We start from the raw sequence: 21566 nt of genomic DNA, 5'->3' as shown, positions 1-21566 counted from the left end.
AAAGCTGAGACTTAGCTCCCACTTTTGTAAGATGCTTCAACTGTTTGGCTCAACCAAAATATGGAGGTTTTTTTTTTCCCAATTTCTTTTTAATTTCATTTTTAAAGTTATTTATATGTAAAATTTCTAACTATAACATTGTCCTAACATTTCAGTTTTAGGAGGTAGGAGACTGTATTTGTTATTATTTAAAAGCTATTAACCATGTTAAAGGTGTAAAGAGTCACACATGCAGCTCTTTACATTCTTCTGAAGATTCTGTGGAATCTTAAGACTTCACATGTAACTTCTTCTACAACCATGTATGAACATATGATATTTATTGTATGTACAGGATGAGTTGTAACAAGACCTCAGACCAAAGTGTGGAGTGGAAATCACTTTGTGTGTGTGTGTGTGTGTGTGTGTGTGTGTAAATACATCATCCCCATTTTAGAGAGGACCATTTAGAACCAATTTGCATTTTATTACTTGTTCCAAAATGAGGTTCTTGGTGGCTGGGAGGCCAAGAGTTGAATCTGCTGAGTTAACAGATGAATTCTACAGTTTCCCACAACATCAACTGTGCTTCTCCACAGGTCCCGGCTGGAGTCCAGGTTGGAGAGGTATGTGAGAGGAAGAGACAGGCAGTACCATGATGGGGAGTTGGAATTTTGTCATTTGGCCAATGGTCAAACAGTCATTATTTCTGCTCAGAGAAGGGCCATGGAAAAGCAGGCCTCTAAGATCAGTAAGATCTGAACTTTAGATGTGAGACATACAATGGTCCATTCATTACTCAACACTGTGTTTTATAGAACACAATCGTGCTGTTATTTTATTGTTTCATGGAAGGTTACTTTCTTCCCTTCTGAGTACTGACAGGTGGCTCACATGAATGTGCCTACTCTCAGACCACTGGAGATCAGTAAATTGCCATCTTTCTCTTGGCATAGCACAAGAAGATGTTGGGTAGGTGGAGAAAAATATAGTAAATTACTGTAGAATAATGAGCTTCTGGAAAGAAAAATATCAGCTATACAGATAATTAAACATGGCCCACTGGCAGGTAGGTCCCTGCAACCACTCAACATGGGGAGCTCAAGTACTCCCCGGAAGGGCATTCCACCCTGCTCTGGGCCAGCTGTTTTTGTTCAAGTGGGTGTGGAAAGCAGGGTTGTATCAAGATCGTCCTTAGAGCAGCTGTGGAAGTGACCTTACTGTCACCAACACACCTGGGAAGGCTTGGGCATGTTTCTGAGTCTCCTCACTCCAGCTGGGCATGGTGCCCAGGAATTGCACAATGTTTTCTGCCAGCTCTGAGGTTCCTAATTGAATATGATCTTTTAGCTGTATTGCAAGGAGTGAGCTCAGTCAGGTCTGCAGCCTGCCTTTCAGGGCTTGGGTCGAAAGTACCATAGGTCAAGAAAGAGATTGAAGAGCGGCTACACTAGACAATATTAGAAAATCCCCTTTGTCCTGTGCCTGCCAACTTCTGTTCCATTAAGCAAATATTCATTAAGCTCCTCTTATGTAAAGGCAGAGGTGCCTATTAGACACTTACCTTACCACTGAAGGGAATTGTGATAATGAAACAGTGCCATATTTCAGCAGTTCTCAAACTGCTTATTTTCTATTTTAACTCCTGAATGTTGCGTGGAGTTGAGTTCCCTGTGTTTTTGATATGGGTATCACTGCCTGTTCATGCGCAGATGTGGATGTAGCTGTTAATATACTTGTGCCTGAACTGTGAGTATTGTTGGAACCATTTGGGGTGATTTTGATCACTATCTTCAGTGCCTTTAAGTGACTCCATGATTTTTCTTGGAAAGGATCAGAACTAAAGCAATGAGGTCCCGTTGAAAGGAAAAACTCACTACTGATGGCCTGTCTCATTTTCTATTAAGAACCTGCATATTAAAGATGACTGTAAACTCCTGAACCCATTGCATTCAACACCCAAGCACGGGATTGCGCATTAAGCACCAAAGCCAGAAGTCTAGCAGCGAAACCTGGCTATGACACTGGAATCTCAGGAGGACTTGAGATCTCATAGGTGAAAGTATTGGCCAAAAAAAAAAATCAACGACCCTGATACAGAAAGGTTTTGTGAGGAATCCGACTCAATGGAAATAAGATTTAGACTGGAAGAATGTTTTCTATAGTATAAGAGTAAAGATTTTAAATGATAGCCAAATATGGCTGTGTTTTTAAACTGCTTGATTTAGGACTCACAATAACTGCACGTCATTTAACTCTCTGTTGTCTTAGGCTCGAGGGAATAGGATAGCAATAGAAATTACTAATAAGATGTGATAGATAAGACTTATTTGTGGTCTTCCTCTAGCACTTGTAAGGGACACAATTCTTATCTGGTTTCTCAGATAAGGATAGAAGTTGACGGGCTCAGTCCCTCCCTCACATCCATTGGTTGTGGTGCTGCCCTCTGCTCCAGAATCCCATGTTTTGGCTGCAGATGAAGAGCACCAGCAATCAAAATGGGGGAAACGCAGAGATGACACGGGGCCTGATGATTTAACAAAAACACCAACTCAGTGCATCCCACAAGGCCTACAAGCTGCATCCATTTCTGGATGAGCTCAGGGTTAGCACCCTGCTGGCTACTCAGCTGGATGTTTTCTCTTGTGAGAAATGTGTCTCCCTTGATTGGATCGGTGGGGCTTCCTTTTGATCTGACTCATTCTTCTCTTGATAAAACCAATCAAAATAAAGTGAAGCCATCCTGGAGGGCCCTCCGTGGTTGGCCTCCCTAATACTTCAGAGCGGGTATCACGTCACCATCTGCTTAGGTTTTCAGAACCAACACTCCCAGCATTTCGCACAAACAGGATTTATAAGACCCCACTTAGTGTCTGCCTGGCCCCCTTCGCGGCTGTGTTTGGTCGCTGGATCTATCCCTCTCTGAAGACCAGCACAAGCTCTTGCCTCAGGGCATCTAGGTATAATCAGGAACTTTCTCTCAGTAGAAACTTCCAGGATCTCTCCAAGGTTCTAATGTAGCCTTCCTACATTTTGTCATAGTTGCTCTTTTCCTTTTCAAGTTTTCACGTTAGCCAGCAAGGGAATTAAGAGCCTCCACTGGACTTAAGGACAGCCAATTGGAATCCGAGTTCCGCTGTTTTCATCTTGAGAGACTTGTACTACAGAGACCAGATGCTGTAGTGGTTGAGGGGCCTATCTGTGTGGAAGGTTGATCTCAATGCAGAGAGAGGCTGCCTGTGTACCAAGCCCAGCTCTGCCCTTTACCTGCTGGGCACTTCCTTCAGTGTTCCCAGTTCTCTCTCTGTTGGGTGCGGGTAATCTACAGGTATCATGCTGTAGGGTGGTTCCAGATTCATTGAGCCAGTACTTCTAAAATATGTAGAAGCATTTTAAGTCCCCAAAGTCTTGACAGATACTAGTTTTAAGAACCAATAATATTGCTGCGGTGTCTGTGGTAGTAGAACTTGAATAGTTGAATAATAGCAAAGGATTTCTAACCAGGAGTCTTAACTGAAGCACTAGAGGTTTCCCTTAACTTTCACTCATTTGCCTTCTTTATTCTCTTTACAACAAAAAGAAATGTATTCTTGAACAGTTCTGAAGACTAGAATTTGAAAGGAAAATGCTGGCAAGGCCATCTTGCCTACTGAACCTCAGAGGACAGAGCTCTCTTGACCTCGTATGGCTTTCAATGGCCCCAAATCCCCCATAGCTTATGAGAGCAGTGCTCTCATCTCAGGCTCTGTCTCCATGCTGCCTTGGTGCCTTCCTCTGTATCAGATGTACATCTTGTATGCTACATTGAGTCAGGGCTCACCCCAGAGGATGACCTCATGTTACTCTCATTATAGCTGCAGAGATCCTATTTCCAAATTAGTCACAGTTTGTCTACCAAAGGTTAAGAGGGGGATACAGTTCAAGGCATACTTTCTAGAGCACGAGTATTCAAAATGGAATGGTTGGATGTCTCAAATATAGAGGAGACTTGAATATGTTGAAAAAGGAGGTAGGATATCTACTGACAGATGCTTAGACATTTCACTGAAGAGTAGACATTAGAGTTGCTCAAATGAAATAATGTATCCCAGAACTCTTCTAAGGGATAGCAGGAGTTTAGCCCCCCTATTGCAGAATGAAATACGGACTGGAAATACAAAGGTGAGAATAATGATCAGTTCCCTGGGATAGAAAGAAAATCTGTTCCTACAGTTAGCACCCAGGAGCATTGGAAAGTGGCTTTCCTCAAATATGGAAGGAAAAAAAAAAGTTTGAGGACCTCGAGGTGTTAATACACTTTTAGCAGTCTTCATGAAGCATTGTAGATTTTAGTCACTTGGCCAATTTCCAACACAGATAGTTTTGCTTATGTAAGATGCTTTTGAGGTCTCCTAGGGATGAGAATGTGTTTACTTTCTAGTTGAAACACTAACTGTATGCTCGTGTAGCCAACAGTGCATTGCTGGTGGTTAAGTCAGAGTTGGTCATGTTTTTTGAAGTGTTCAAACATCTAGTGGATAAAAGTGGCATCGTAAATAGAGGTTTACTGGGATAATCTCTGTGCCCATTTCGCCAGGTTTTTGCAGAGTAACCCCTTTTGATTTCTCAAAGGGACCACTGTAATTGCAAATGACAGAGATAGTAAGGCTGAACTATTAGGAAACGCATCCCTTTTGTATCTTGGTCAACAGACCTTTCGTAAATATCAAATTAATGACAATTTTGGAAAGGGGAATATGAAAGTATGCTCAACCTCAACGTAGGATTTTCTAGTCCTTACAGGAATTCGAATCAACGGAGATTAGATCATCCTCTAAGTGAGTTTTTATGTAGTTGTTTCATTTCCAGTTTTCCATGCCTTCCTAACACTTGATCTTTGTATGAACACTGCAGCCACATTCAGACATGAGTCATGGTCCTTAAAATGTTTTCTCCACATTTGAGACATCATAGGGATACTGTGGAAGATCAGTCTCTCAGCGCTGGCAGTTTCTACATTCCAAGGCTTGACCTTCCACAGTAGTTCATCGCTTGTTCTCATAGAGCGTTGAAGTAGGTCGTCATACTCCTCAGCACTTGAAATTGAGTTTCTACTACCTAAGTGTTGCTTGTCTTGACTATACATCTCTCTCCCCTTTCCTGGGCAGTATGGGCACATCTTTTCTGTGAAGAAAGATGCTGTAAACAGAAAGCCAATTCCAGTGGAGGTGAAAGCAGGCTGAGGAGAGGCTTTGTTGACATCGCAAAGAAGAGCTTTCAGATGAACTCTAGATTAGATTGCAAAGGTCTTCCAGAATTGGGTCTGTGATATCAGTGAGCCAGCATTAACTCTATTCTACGGATAAAGACAAAGTACAAATTATCTTCCTGGTTTCCATGCTGTTGAGATGAGAGCTTAGGAACGCTAGTGAAAGCACTAAAATGGCTCCTGAAATGACCATTAAGATAAAGAATTAATATATAAGAATTATGTGTGTGTTTGTACACACATGGCACGCAAACTCTTGTTTCTGGTTACTGTCTCACCCTTTTATTTTAATATGATTTATTCTCCTCCTAGCCATCCTTGGCCATTGGAGTAATTAAGGCTATTTCTCCCTACACAGGACTAAGTAGAGGGACCCCCAGGGGACACTGGACACTGTTTCTGAATTTGGAGACCCACTTATTAAGTCTGAAAGCTGACAGGCCATGGTTGAAAAAGTAGTTGGTATTGTCTGACTTCCGTTCACTCTTCATATTGATGAAAATAAGCCCAGTGTGCAGAGGGTTGCTCATGGGGACGTGACAGCTAGGGAGGCCTTGTTCAAGCCATCAAACATCCTGTGTGCTGGAGGCCAGTCATTATTCATTTGCTGAATTTTCTAGAACAAAAACTATTCTTTGTAATAAGATTGATGACTTGCAAGTGACACAAAGGTCTCAGGAGTAGATTCTTTGTGTGTTAAGTGTGTAGGGAATTAGGTTCCTACCTTTGTAGGAATGGGCATTTGGATGCGCTTGGTAGCTTCGTGGCTTTGATGACCTGTATTTTAAATATTACTGCACTTTCTTTTGTTTTCTTTTTCCACCATATTGGACAGGAAGCTGGACACACGGCGACATCACAGGTTGGCTGTCCTCAGCATCTACAGTTGAAAAGATGCTCTGTCAACTTCATGTTAACTAGCATTAAAAAAGGCAAAATGTCACACAGCATTCAAACCTTCCCTGAAAGCACAACCCAGTGCCAGTGACAGTAGGAGGCAGATGCGGTCACCTCGGGCTAAGGGGCAGTGTGGTGCAGCTGAGAACACAGTTACTTCTGTGGAACCCCTGACCGGTGCCAGTAGCTGTGTCTGCTTTAATCTTCACAACCACTCCCTGTGTTACTGTCCTTTTCTACAAATTAGGAATGTAAGACTTGGAGAGGTTGGGTGACTTGCCAGAGTTAAGACAGCTTTTCTCTTGGTCGGTTTCCTTCCATGGCTCGTCTTTGGATGTCGTTCAAACTTCCTACGTTGGATGACGAGGCCCTGTCCCTTGCTAATCTTCACAGCTTCATCTCCATTCAGTCTTCCAACTAGACTCCCGCATTTACAGGTCTTCTTGCGCTTCCTAATATTCACAGGTCGTTTCTTCTGCGAGGAGCAGTATTCCCTCCTCAGAGCAAGATTCCCGTCCCTACACATAGAATTCCTCTTCGTTGGTTGCATAGGGTTCAGGACCTTTCACCATGTTCCTGCACTCCTTCAGCAAAGATTCCCTGAGGTTCCCATGATATCCTGAGCCCTAGGGATGCAGCAGTAACCAGGAACACAAAGTCTGCACTTAAGTTTAGACTCTAGTATATTCTTGCTTGTCTAATTTATGTGTTACCTCAGAGCACTGGATATCTATACATTGCTCTAGAACATTCTTGGAGTGTAAGCTATGTGCTACTTTATGAATGTCACAGGCACTTAATAGTTATTAAATGAGGATACAAATGACTCCATTTAACATTTTATTTATGATTATCATGTAGAATGTTAAGGTTTTTCTATTCCCTTTTATCTTTTCATGTTTTATAGTTCTAGACTTCATTGACTTGTGAACATGTTAATTCAATGTATTATAATATAGTAGTTACAAGCGTCATTGCCTGGTGAACATGTTAATATTAGTTCAAAACAACCTCCAATAGAAAGCAGATTTGCTTTCAATTGCTTTGTTGCTACTGGATTTGCTTCACGGTTTATCATTTTAACTCTGACAGAGACTTCTTCAAGTATCTCATCCAGTGTCCCATCTAAAGACAGATTCCTTCTTAAATTTACCTCCTGCCACTTATTTCATGTGTCCCCTCTAATTAATCCAGTTCTTAAAATAACCCACTGATTTTTGCCTTTCTTACTACCAAGACCCTTAATCTCAGGTTATTATAAATTTCTTATCAGCATTCCAAGTCTGTTCCTTTAGTTAAGTCACATAGATAATGCCAGCTCACCTTTGTTTCTCTGCTATTCCAGTGTTCTGTAAGGTTTATTGTATATTAGAATTCTAAGTCAGGTTCTAAGAGGCTATGCAGACCACACCCGGTCTATCCATACATATGTTGTACACAAGGAAACACTCTCAAGTGGAGGGAATTTCAAATGATGGGATAAGGCAAGTGTCTGCTGCTGATGGTCGCCAACTCTCCTCAGGTACTCTTTGTGTCTGCGGAGCACATTTGAAGCCATGTGGATCTCTGCTCCGTGTTAATGTTTGCAAAGGAAAGGTCATAATGAGTCAAGATGACTCAGCGGAGGAAAATTGCGTTTCAGAGACAGAAGGAAAGCGCCACCTTTGCCAAGTGTGCACCAGCACACATGTTAAGCCTCATGCTCTTACTCCAGGTCATTTCTCTGGAAACATGTGAGTGGCATTAGCAACAGCATCTGATTTTGTCCCTTGGAGTCAAATACTTGAGTAGCTAGGTGATTTCTAGACTGCTTCAGCCATGTATGTCTCATGTGTCTATCAGCCACCAAAAAAGAAAAGTTTATGGACGAAGTTCTGTTCTGCAGTTAAACTGTGGAAGCCCCACTTCAGGCCTATTCATATATGTAAGTCTGTAGTCTCTAGCACACGTTAGATCTCTGAAGAGAAGCTTCTGCTTGTATCGTCTTACTGTAGTCTTGTATATATGTAAAAAAATCAGTTGGCACATGTGTGTCTTCTTGGTTTATAAAAAAAGGAAAAGCTACTATTTTTAATTCTATGTAAGCTCTTTTTATAACATTCGATATGTAATCACCACATACTATTAAAACTTAATAAAGGGCTATAGATATAATTCAGTTGGCAAAGTGCTTGCCATGTGGGCATGAAGATCTGAGTTCCATTCAGGTATAAAGCTGGGCAGGGTGGAAGATTTGGTTTGCCAGTGCTGAGAAAGGCTGGCACATGCCTGGGGCTTGCTGGCCACCCAGCCTAACGTAGTCAACAGAGTTCAGGACAGAGAGGAATGTCTCAGAAATCATGATGGATGACTCCAGAGAAATCACAACTGAATTTAGTCTTTAGACCAGTGGGTCTCAACCTGTGGGTTGTGACCCCTTTGGGGGTCACAGAGCAGATATTTATATTAAAATTCATAACAGTAGCAAACTTACAGCTGTGAGATAGCAATGACGTAATTTTATGGTTGGGGGTCAGCACGACGTGAGGAACTGTATGAAAGGGTCGCAGCGTTAGGAAGGTTAAGAACCACTGCTCTAGACTCCACACAAGTGCACACCCACATGTATGCATAGCTTTAACATGTGAGCATGCACACATAAACATATAACATATGGTTAAGTATCATTTAAGATTGTAGAAAAAGTCTGGAATGAAATATTTAGAATACTATATCATGGAAGAAAAAATTTTAAAGTAATGTTGTATTTGTAAAATGATTGGTGACAAATTTAAAATATTTATTTTATTTATTTATTTATTTATTATGTCTGTTCATGTGTGGGTGGGTACAGCCATGTCATAGCACTTAGGAAATCGGATGACAACTTGCAAGAATTGTTTCTCTCCACCACATGGATCCTGAGAGTCAACTGTAGTAGGCCATTATGTTTGGCCTTCTGATACTTGCTGAGCCATCTCAGAAACCCCAAAGAAATAATATTTTGAAGGATAATTTGTGTGTGTGTGTGTATGTGTGGTGTATGTATGTTTATGTACACACATATACATATATCATTCAAAAGTTTTGTTTGAAGCAAAATAAATAGGAGAGGCAAAGAATTATGGAAGTTCATTGAAGGTAAAGAAGCTTAACGTGAAATTATGAGCCCTCACACAATAAGCTTTCCCTTGTGAAGAGCTATTTAATCACTCATCAAACATGTATTATGAACATGTTTTCAGTCTTCCATATTTTGTCGAGGGGAAGAAGACTTGACTAATAATCACGATCACTCCTTTTTAGCAATTCAAATATATAACAAACATTCATCATTCTTAATTAACAGAATTAAACTAGATCTGAAATTATGATTGCTAATGAATCACAAGTTATCAGCAGCTATTCTGTGTTTTCTAAACACCTGCATTCATTTACCATGATCACTGAGTCTGTATGCCGGCTAGAACATGTTAAGCAAGCATTGTTTGTATAATTTAATTAGATATGTGCCACAAACTCAGAAGCAAGGAACATAAGCCTGTCTCATGTTTAGATCGGGAACTAATACAGAGAACAGTACATAGTTAAGTGTACACTAATTTAAAGATGTCCTGCTGAAGTGATTTGGGGTTTTTTTTAGAAGCCAGTGACTGGCTTTGCATGTAGACTCAAAAGGATAGTATTGTCTCATATAAAACTTTCCTAAATAGTGTCCCTCTTCATGTTAATAAGCATTATTCTTATTCTAGGTGAATCTACTATAAAGTTTTCATATTTTGAACTTTTTGTTGTCATTGTTTGTATATTTTCTTTTGTTTTGTCTCTACGTAAACAAAATGATCTCATTCTTTTTCTTCTTTCGAAGTTTTAAAATGAAGGCTTTACTATCTGTAACTACTTTTATAACTCAGCAGTTTGAGTGATAGGTTATCACCATATAGACCGGGCTGACCTGGAACTTGGCTATGTTGACTAGACTGACCTCTAGCCCTAGAGATACCTACGCCTCTGCCTCCTGAGTGCCGGGATTAAAGGTGTACAACACTTTGCCCACTAATTTAATGATTCTTTTTAGTGTGGCATTTTATTGTCCTATTGAAAACTTATTTACATTTTAAATTAATGCTCAAAGTATTAGCAATCATTATTACATTTTTAAACAATGTATATTGTAGTTACTTCTCACTTCTCCTCAACCCATAACCAACCCCCAATTGCCTTTTCTACCCTCCTTCCTTCTTCATAGTCCCTCCTTCCTCATAGCCCCTCCTCCCTCGTAGTCCCTCCTTCCTCATAGCCCCTCCTCCCTCACAGCCCCTCCTCCCTCGTAGCCCCTCCTCCCTCATAGTCCCTCCCATCTCCTTTCTGCTTTCAGGTCTTTGATGTCCTTTTACCCTCTCCCTACCTTTCCTCTGCCTTCTTTCACCTCTCTAATGTTCTTCATTCTAGTTACTTCATTTTCGTCCACATGTACATACTTAAGACACACTATAAACTAGGATCAGTCTATGAGAGAGAACATGTGGTTTTAGTCTTTCTGAGTTTATTTTTTTAAAAAATGCATAAAAATTAGATCTATAAATTGACAAGTTTTAGGAGAAGTATGACAAAAACAAATAGATGACTGACTTTTTTTCCTCAGTCAAAAGATTTTCTTTTTTAACTGAGTTTTCCAAAGAGCTAAGAAGAAATATTTCTTTCTTTTTTGGAAAATCCATTTGGTGAAATGTCATCTATTTCTTTGCTTTGCTGTGTCACTTCCAGCTTTTAAAACATTACCACCATTATCCAGCCAGGGAGCAGAGTGCTCTTATAAATGAGTTTTGCTGCAAAACAAAATCCGACTAACGGGAAACTGTCATGGGCCACCAGCCGAGGGGCTGGCAGAGACCAGGGAAGCCATTTGGAGATATTCCACCTTTAAGAAAAGACTGGAAAGTGGGTATCAGGAGACCTCGTCTATGCGATATTAGCCACGGCAGCTCTAAGTACGTGGTAGCATGCATTTCAATCGAATGGAGAAAAGCACCAAATGAGGTTTTAATGTTTTATTCATGGCTACCATGAGTACAGAAGGACCACGTATTTATCTTAATCTTGCAGAATATTCAAAATCATTTTTAAATAGGCCGTCCTCTACCTCAGCCATAACTTTTCAGCAAGTTTACCACATACTAAGAGTTTTCTCTGTCTCTCTCAATTTTTAAAGCCCATAAAGTAAACGGGCAGAATATTTTAAATGAGATAGTTGATGCCTTTACAAAGACTAAATAAATACCCTGACCCCATTACACGGGTGGTAATTGACAAAGCAAGATGGCCCCAGCTTGGAAATCGCTACCAAGAAAAGAGTCAAGTGAGCATGTCTAGAGGAGGGAATTGGGAGGAGCAGGCTCAAATGCTCATGCGTTCTTTAGATAATGAATGCTGCTCTAGGGAGAGTGAGTAGGAAAGTAATCAAGAGAGATGGCCTAGTGTGTTGTCTAGAGTAAAACACAAGGAACCCATATTAAAATAAACCAACTGATACCAGTTATGAAGCAAATGAGCAAAAGCTCTGGGTGACAGGGGATGGCTTGGACAGCCAAACTTTGTTCCGTCTCTTCAGTTCCTGGTCAGGTTTAAGTACATGGCTACTGTTAAGTGGTTTCTTTTGAGGAAGGTTCTCTTGGGGTGTTTTATTTTGACTCATGAAGGAACAGATATGAAGGAGATAAGCTGGTTTCTCTCTGGAGTCATTCACTCTGTTGGATAGAAGCTGGACTTCTGCTTGGGAGCCAAGTCGTCCTTCCTCAAAATCTGTGTTCTTCTCTACTGCCCTACATTGCTCTCCCCAGGAAGGAAATAGACTGACTGTTCAGGAAAACAAGACAAAACAAAACAAAAACAAAAGAAAAGAAAGAAAGCTGTTGTCCCATTTTCGTTTTACCTTATTTATTTTATTTTTTTTAATTAAAAACAAAACAAGAAACAAAAGGCAGACAGACCTAGAAGGGTCAGAATGGAATGCCTCCATTTTGGTTGGAATGAGGATAGCCTGTGTTTCACGGTGTTCACAGGAGCTTGAAACACAAGATTAATTTACTTTTAAGAGTATTAGCACTAACTTATTAATGGTAGATTGAGTAGTTTTATGTGTTTAATAAATTCCTAAGTATTGGGATGGAATTGTTTCAGCTCATGGTGTTTATATGATATTCTTGATTGGTGATGACAGTCAAGGACTCAGTGAGTTACTTAAGGCAAAGCTACTGAGTGTATCAGGTAACCTTTCTCAGACAGATAGGTAATGACCTTGTGATTTTGAGAAGGCCAGAAGCACTATACATGCATATCTACATATTTATTGTTCTAGGTCTTAGGATTGCTATGACATATATATATAATCTCATAATGAGCCTTTAGGGATTGCAGATTTTTACTGAAATCCAGACCACTGACTAATACAAAACCAATGGAGATGGAGAGAACAGTGCATTCTCGGCAGATTCTCTCTGACAAATTGTTTTGTACAATAAAATAAGAAAAATGAAAAACAAAAATTCAACAAAAGAAAGCAAGAACAGTTATTAGTGGGAAAGTACATGAGTGACGTTTTCAAATATCCCTTCTCCTTTTTTAATATACACTAGACTATGCCTTATCTGTAGTCTCCATTAACATTACACATATGTGTTCTTTCAATGAAGAATACTAAAATGCAGACTGGGAGTCTTGCTGTCTACTGTCACTTACATATGGAGATTTCTGAGGTAAATGAAGTTCTTAGTGAGACAGTGTGACTTTTGTACCAACAACACATTGTGACCTTGCTCCTTCAATTATCTCTTCCTGTTTCCCTCTAATATCATGTGACAGATTATTCATCTTCCTGAAACAGCTTTGGGAAGAAGTGGGGGTTGAAATGAATGTTTCTGGTCCTCTCTAAAGTGATCCCTTTGCATCCGACTCTCTAGATTTCTTGTTTATTTTTAAAATTACTGGATTTAGCCCATTCTAATTGAATTCAGATTTCTCATTATCGTTCAAAAGTATCAAACTAGAATGACCCGGTTGAGAATTTGTTTTCTATGGAAATAGATTCATTATTTGAAATATGCCACTTTGGAGAATTAGAACCTTTTGGGATTTTTGTTTTGTTTTGTTCTCTTCTGTTTAGTTTTTGCTTAGTTTTACAGTGGATGATGTTTTCCAGGTATTAGCAATCTGCAATGCAATCCCAAGGTTTGCAACTTCTTGATAATGTTTTAATGTCTCAAATTTGCACCTTCTAGCTAACAAACGGTGTCAGTGGTGGGTTGACTGGTTTGTACTTCTCTCATCCATTAAAGTTTACTTAAACCTGGATTATCAACAAGAAGCAGTGTAGTGCCCCGTGTGGTGAACTTTCAGAATAGCCTTTACAGGCAAACATCTTCCTTTGAAAATTGCAGATTTAGAAAGGCAAACATTTTGATAGGAAAGAAAAAGTATTTAAAAAGCCAGTAATGTCAATAGGTTAATCCCTATTGCTGAGAATGAGACATTCAGTAAGTTTCCCTGACATCAGGACCCTTGGACATTAGGGGAAAACACAGGCTTACTAAAGTCCTGGCACTCAGAGGATGGTGAGTTTTGCAGAGAGGGGTCATGCCTTTCCTAATGGGAAAGTTGCCACGTGGTTTAGCACAGACTGGGAAAGGTTGCTGAAGAGCTCTATCATACGAATCCTCAAGCTGATAAAAGTCAGTGTTTTGGAGGCACTGAAAGGTCTCTTTAGAAAAATAATGAGTCACGAATTAAAACCACTTCACTTGTAAATCATAGTACCAGTCCAAGCCGGCTAAGGAACTTTGAAATATTTGTCCTCAAAATGTTAGGACTTGTCTGCTATTTATCTTCTAGTTTTTGACAGTTTAGGGGAAAAAAATAAAAACAGTACAACACTGTGCCTTTTTTGACATTCTAATTGGTACAGTCATTCTTCATCCTGGAACTATGTGACATTATAAAAATCTCGCTCAGTCTGAGCGTGGCATTGACCCTCTGATATTCTTTGATAGGTTCCTTTTAAATGGGTGAGTAAATGAACCCATTGTGCGGCTCTGCACTCAGTCAAAGCTATTGTACGTCATCTTATCTGAAAGTGTATATTTTATATTTCATTTATCATGTGGCTTTGACCAAGAAGGACAGCTTTATCAGGGCCTTTTCAAGTAGCTATTTACGTTACTCTTCTACTGAACTTCTGTCCTAATCCTGGTGTGGTCAGTGCTAGCAACGTTGGTTTACATTTTCTTATGCCAACATTGAATTACCCATAGGAGCTTAGGAACAATAGGATTCTTTTAAAAGTAATTATAATGCGAAAATTCTCGTGTGTGTTCTTAATTTACATTTGCAGACCTAACACCCGTTCTTGTTTTGAATACCAGTATCTCTGGCCAGAAGGTACAAGGGAAACTTCACTCCTCCCTTGGTTGCTTCCAACTTGTCACCCTGGCCTTGCTTGAGAGTCTGCTCTTGGTGTCTTGTCAGACTCACTATGCTGTGCATTACCTTCTCTATAGAGAAAGGTCCTAGTTAGCGACACAGGCTCGCCCTGTGATCCAGCCATCTTTCTGCTTTCATATCACAAGTTGCCCAGCTAATTGCGAAGACCCTCCTCTTCTGCCGTAGTGAGTTCATTTCCCATGTTTCATGCTCTGCTTCATGGCCCCTGACAGCTTTACTGCCCCCTAATGCCTACATGCCTACTCTGGGTTAGGTAGCATTGTATATACATACATTTACATGCATTTATACTTATTTTAATATACATAACATTCCCTATGCCTAAGGTATCAGAGATAAACAGCTTTCTAGGAAAGATACTAGATGGGGAAGAACTATTGTCTATTGAAAGAAAGGAAAGGAAAACTTCTCATGTTGTTTCCCACCTCACTTGAAAACTTAAGAGGATTCATCTTAGACCAAAGTCATTGGTCCCAGTCATGTATGAAATTGCTCCAATACGATTTTAATAAAATATGCCAAGAACCATGTGTGGAGGGAAACAGTATCAATAGGCAATTATGAACGAATATTCCTTGGGTCCTCTTTCTTAGTAGCTGATCATGTAACGGAGCTAATATATAAGCAGGGCTTTTGGTCCCCAATGCACCATGACCCTCTACCCTGCATATTGTGAATAGCAGTACTCAGTGCTCTGTCACTCAACCAAGGAAGAACATGACAGTGTCAGTGATGGCTTCTTCTCCTTCTCATTTATTTACAGTACTTTCCAGTTCCTACTTTTTCCATCATAAAAAAAAAAAAATGGTGCACTAGTGTCTGGAAAAATAACCCTTATGTTGTAATTTATCAGGTAACTAATGGATATAATAAGCAGTGACTCACCCCAAAATATTATCTTTTATTTTGTTATCTGTATTGTGTTAATTTTATTAGGGTTCCCATGACTCTCTAAATTTCTGGCATCTAATTTGGTAAAAGGTCTCAGAGTTAGCTTACTATCTCTTAAAGATGTACTTTGGGAGATAGTCAGCCCAACAAATGGATATGGTATGAGAGTACTATTATTTACCTTGTACTTCTATGTGATTGGTGATTTTGGCTTTATCTCTTATTTGGCACATAACTGTGAGATCCAATGTCAACGTTAGATTTGTTGGTACATTATGTAAAGATCAACTGAGGGAAATTAGCATATCTACCATATTAAAGATTTATCATTTCTTTGTGATGTGGTCAGAATGCTCTCTCTGGCTGTTTTGGAAAGTACAGTACATTACGGTTAACACTTTTTCTCACTGCACAGCACAATGCATAATTCACTACTCTTCCATTGAGCACTTTGTACCCCTGACCCAGCCTCTCTCACCTCATGGTCTATCACCTCCTATTGAGCACTTACTCCACCCTCCGCCCCTACCCTCTCTCACACACTAGCCATTGGGAATGTGAAATAAATAAGATGAGTCCAAGGGAATAGATCAGACAGAAGCATGCTTGTGAAATAAACTTGCTTCTATAGTAATAGGACAGTCACAGTAAGTTCGGTGGAATACGATAGGACCTAGTCTCCTAAGGAGCTGTGGGCAATGCCAAAATGCCTAAATTCCTTTGGACATCTGATGGTAACTTATTTATATATTTCATCTCTATAGAAATTTATCCTAGCCACCTAGGAACATCTAGGAACAGTCGGTGTTTTAATATGAAGCTTTAGGAAGAATATGACCATTATGTGTAGTTTGTAAGACTGTTAAAGACAGGACAGCCATGTCCCATGGCAGGAAGGTCACTGGCTATAGTTTCCACTTCCTATTGCCCCGTCTTAGCAAACCTAGGGAAGCACAGTGCTCAAATACCCAATGAAGAGGCAAGTTACCCATCTGCTATGTTGCTCACAGCCCCTGCTACTCAGGAGACTGGGTCCTGTCTTGTCATTGCGTGTTTTGTTCGAGCCCTCCCTCTGACTCTGTCAGCTTGCTCTTCATTATGATTCTGTCAGATAAAAATGCTAGTCTCATACAAAACTAAAAGGAACCTAAAAGAGTTTGCTTTCCAAAGTAGACGTCTCCCTAAGTACAACCACGGTGAGGCAAACCACACCAGCGTGCACAACAGCAGCTAAAAGTGATGCTCAGAGGTATTCTCTATGGACTAAAGAGGGATCATGCGTGAGCTTGTTCATAAGGGTGCATCTGGGAGATGCTGATGGAGCTGGGTGAGGTAGCCACACTAAGATGCTTTGGGATCCTGATTTTGGCTCCATCCTTGATGGATTCCATTTCGAATAGTTGAGGGATTCATCTTCCACTGAGACAAACTCCACAAAAATCATTGTCATGTCTACCAGGGGCACCTCAGAAATTTCTCTGATTTCCAAATGTAACTTGGCCCGGGTCCAGTGGCACGTGCCTGTGTGCCTTCTGGGTATACTCACTACTGTGGCCCCTGGTCATACAGTGAACAGGGCCACCTGCTACCCATTCTAGCAGGAGATCTAATCCACTGGGAGAGAGACTGGTGAGAAACATGAAACAAGTAAGTCAGGCAGGTAATTACTGAAATTGATGAATACTGTGAGGAGAATACAAAGGCAATTATGAATGAATATTCCTTGGGTCCTCTTTCTTAGTAGCTGATCATGTAACGGAGCTAATATATAAGCAGGGCTTTTGGTCCCCAATGCACCATTGACGGACCCAATGAGGTTGAAGGATGGAGGCAGAGAGAAGCTCCTTTATGTAAGATAGTCTGGAAAGACTTTGACCATGTGACCTGCAAAGTAGGCAGTCGGTAAAATCTGAGTGGGGAACATTGGCTTAAAAAATAATCTTAAGTGCTCTTGAAAATCCTTAAATGTCCTTATAAAAAGTTTCTGTTTCTTGGGCTTGCTTTATTTGAGTTTCTGTTTTCCTTGGTTGGGCTTCAACATTCTAGTTGTAATTGCGTTGCGTGCACAAGTTGTTTTTATTTGCTGATGGTTCTCATAAGTGGCTGCCTCTGTAACAGTCTGGTATGGCGCTGTGAGGTAAAGTTGGTGACAATGTGAAAAATCATAGGAGTGCGCATGTCCAGGTGCTGGGGTTTAATGTTTGGTTTATAAATAATTACTCCTTTTTTTTTTTTATGTCACCATGCAATACTTGTGACGGTCTTTTAAATCATAAATTATAGAACAAAAAGAGCCTGATTTTATATAAATTTACATTCAGGATGATGTTTCTAAATATAAACAAAAGAAGTTTGTACTTTAATTTTCTAGAATGTTTCTTCACCTACTATAATTCGTTTTTTAATCATGTACCTTTGTGTGTGTGTGTGTGTGTGTGTGTGTGTGTGTGTGTGTGTGAACTCAAGCACGCACAAGCCACAGCAGGCATGTACAGATCAAATGGATGGCAAAACCACATGTCTACCCTCACTTTCCAGCTTGGGGCATGACCGCTGGTTTTGCCATTGCATATGGAAGGCTTTCTGGCCCTCTGAGCTTCTGGGAATTCTCCTATCTTAGCCCCTAATCTCATGTAGAAGCACTGGGATTAGAGAGGCCAGGTACCTTGACTGGCTTCTTTTACATGGTTTCTGGGTATCTAAACTGAGGACCACACACTTACATGGTAAGCTTTTTGCCCAGTCATCCATCCCCCAACCCTGTCCGTTATGAATTTTCATGCTAGTTTCTTAACTGCTCCAGTTATGTTGGATTCTAACAAGCCCTTCATTTCGAACCTGTGGTCTACAGTCTTAGTGAATATCCTGGTGTTTCCATCTCTGACATGGCGAAGTAAAACCAATTACTCTGGAATTTTCAAGCATGGTCAGGAATTGCAATGGAAATGGAAATTGCCAAGAGAGGGTAGGAAGGGTGTGAGAGGAGAGAAGACAAATCCTTTGGGATGTGTCCATTCGTCCTTCCTTCCAGCTCCAACCAGGAAAATCCCTTCAGTCCGAGATCTTGACATTCTAGATGTAGCCATTTGGAAACAGTGCTTGGTGGTAACATTTGTCAAGTTCTTACCAAAATTCAGAAACTCCTAAGCCTCCTGTTCCAATATTAACATGGTGAATCATACAAATAGTCTTTTGTAAGAAATGAGGCCAGTGTCACAATCTTTTATATATGTAAGTATCTTGTGGCTCTGAGACCTTGAGTCACTTGCCTAAAGCCACTCAGATCGTGAGGAGCCCAGCAGGGGGTATGCCCTTGGTGGTCAGGGTCCATGCCAGCCAGTGTGGTTGTACATTTCCTTTTGTGGTTCTCATGGGACCGTTTGGATTTGGGAGCGTTGACTAACAGTCTATGGTGATGATTAAATTTGTCATTACCATAAAAGTTGGAAATAATGTTTAGAGCCTGCCTTTCCCTGTCATGGAGTTTCATGTTTTCTCTGAATCTTTTCCAGTAACCAACTCTCATGCCCCAATGGGAACTCACCATACAAAAGGAAGCAGTAGCCAGGCAGAATAGAGATATCAGTTTCACAGGCACTGGCACTCAATAGTGTTTCTTGCTTTGCTACTCAGGTTTAATAATGGACACGTAGACATACACTTTGTAGACAAAAACTGTCTTTCCTTCAAATTCTGGGTTGAAACATACGTAACAGGTATAAAAATCCTCCCAGCTTGAGAAAACTTGGTGCTCCTGTAAGGAACAACACCATCTACACTGTAATGTAAATCAGTAGGATCCTTGCTCCTTCTTTTATTTTTTTTTTGTTTGTTTTTGTTTTGTTTTTTTTTTCTTTTTTTCGGAGCTGGGGACCGAACCCAGGGCCTTGCGGTTGCTAGGCAAGCGCTCTACCACTGAGCCAAATCCCCAACCCGATCCTTGCTCCTTCTTAACTAATGAGTTTTAGCCTCACCTTTAGACACTGTCGTAAAAGATGTGAAGTAAGTTTGTAAGATACAAGCTTTGTTTTAATGTTTTTTTTTTCTTTTAATTTTTTGAGCCATAGCCCTCTTCCCACTGCTTTTCCCGTTTTGTTTTGTTTCCAGACAGGATCTCCCTTGTTGCCTTAGCAGACTTCATATTAACTAACATCTTCTTGCATTAACCTCCTGAATGAAAGAGGTTGCAAACCCTTGGGTTTGCAGAGCCCTTTAAGTACCTTCCAATGAATATATGGCCGTCTGCGTCCCCAGGCCAGCTTTCTTTGCCTGGCATCATTTGAGCCAAAAGACTCTCTACTCTTTCTTTCTTCCTGAAATCTTCATGTTATCCTGAGAAGAACATGACGTGTTCAGTCTCAGCCCAGATTCCTCAGTCTTTCCGAAGAAAGATCCAGTTGTGAAAGACACAACCATAAGGAAAAAAAATGTGCTTGCCTATAAGTAATCTAAGATGAGATCTAATTTCAGGAAGCGACAAGCACATTTCTGATAAGTGACCGTTGCTGAACGGAAGGAAGAGCCTAGAGTGGAATGGCGGAATGGTGTCCAACACACTCACAGGTCCCTGCATCATTTTAGTAGATCAAGAGTTTGAAACACAGACATCCCAAAACCTTGCCTACCTGTACCTGTTTCGTAGTCATTATCTGTTCATGGTGGCAAATAGGGTTGTCCAAATCATTTAAGCTGCATGTATTGATTTCCGGTTGTTTCACTGTAGATTCTGTAGAACGAATGTAAGCTTATGTCTGCTGAATAGTGAGCTTCAGTGTAGCTTAGTAACCTGCGCGGGAGTAAAACACATAGTGTGTTAAGTTACAGCTTCATCCTATGAAGCAACATCCACACGATGTCACTTATTTAAGCATAACATGTTTCAAAAGAATAGTGTGTACATATACATAAAAGCAGATGGTGGTTGGAAAGAAGAGTGTTTAATCAAATGAATTTGAATTGAAGCTCCAGTTACTCACTTTTGGCAATGACCTTGTCAAAGTTCCTAACCTGTGTGCAGTGTCTCATCCTGAACACAGAGTATGGTGACCATTTTTGAAGATCCCAACAGTTATAGAAGTGATAAATACCTACTAAAGGGAAAGCTAGATTCTTTCAAAATTTTTAGCTTGAAAATGAAAAATTTAGGAAATATCAGTTTCTAGTGGTTTTATGCAATTATAGTTCCTCAGATATATTTTAGGAAAATGTCTTAACAACTGTTAATACATCTTACAGAAACATTCTTACATTCTTTTAGAATTTAAATTTGTCACTTCCTTTCTTTTCTTTTCTTTTGCAAAGCAATAATGGCTAGTGACTATGGATTCACACCTTGGTCATACAAGCTTGCCCCAGATCTCTGGCTTCGTCTTTCCCTCCTTTCTTACCTGTATGATTAATCTTGTTCCATGACAATGGTGGAAATAACTTATGAAACATAAATTTCTTAATAGGATCTCATGTGAAATTGTTAACCATATGGCACCAGCGGCCAGGGCTGTTCTTATGACCACCATCTTCCCAGTGAAGTAGGAGACCTGAATGCTAGAACCAGGTCTTCCACCAACTTCAACATCTTCAGCGAAGGACTTGGCTTTCCCATCTCAGTTTCCTGCTTTGAAATTTTTATTATGTAATTCACACGCATGAGCTAATATTACCGTAAAATATATTTTATCTTTCAGTTTGCGGGGACATCCATGGACAATTCTTTGACTTGATGAAGCTCTTTGAAGTGGGAGGATCTCCTGCCAACACTCGCTACCTCTTCTTAGGGGACTATGTTGACAGAGGGTACTTCAGTATCGAAGTAAGTACACATGGTTTCCTCTTAGACGATCGTGGAGCACTGATCTCTTAGAAAGGAAGAGACATAAACACTTTGCAGAAATCCAGGACCTGAAACAATCAATTTTAATACACTTAATGAGATACTCACTTTCCTGTATGCTTTCTATGCAAAGGGATGTCAAAGAAATGGTAAGACTTTTGTCTTTTTGTGTACTTGACGATCTTTGAAGATTGGCAAACACAGTTTATGATTCTAATCAAAGTTGATAGCATAAGAGGGCTTGAG

The 21566-nt window shown here is 40.2% G+C and overlaps 1 protein-coding gene across 1 annotated transcript in view; it reads left to right on the top strand.

The window, feature by feature from the left end:
• The window catches only part of Ppp3ca (protein phosphatase 3 catalytic subunit alpha), a 273470-nt gene that overhangs the window by 180204 nt on the left and 71700 nt on the right, over window positions 1–21566 (top strand). The window contains 1 exon segment of the mRNA XM_032897274.1: window positions 21175–21299. Within this exon segment, the coding sequence (XP_032753165.1) occupies window positions 21175–21299 (125 nt within the window).

Source organism: Rattus rattus, chromosome 3 (assembly GCF_011064425.1).
Source record: "Rattus rattus isolate New Zealand chromosome 3, Rrattus_CSIRO_v1, whole genome shotgun sequence".
Classification (NCBI taxonomy): Eukaryota; Metazoa; Chordata; class Mammalia; order Rodentia; family Muridae; genus Rattus; species Rattus rattus.
The sequence above is the reverse complement of the archived record's forward strand: the minus strand, read 5'-3'. Positions and strand labels throughout refer to the sequence as shown.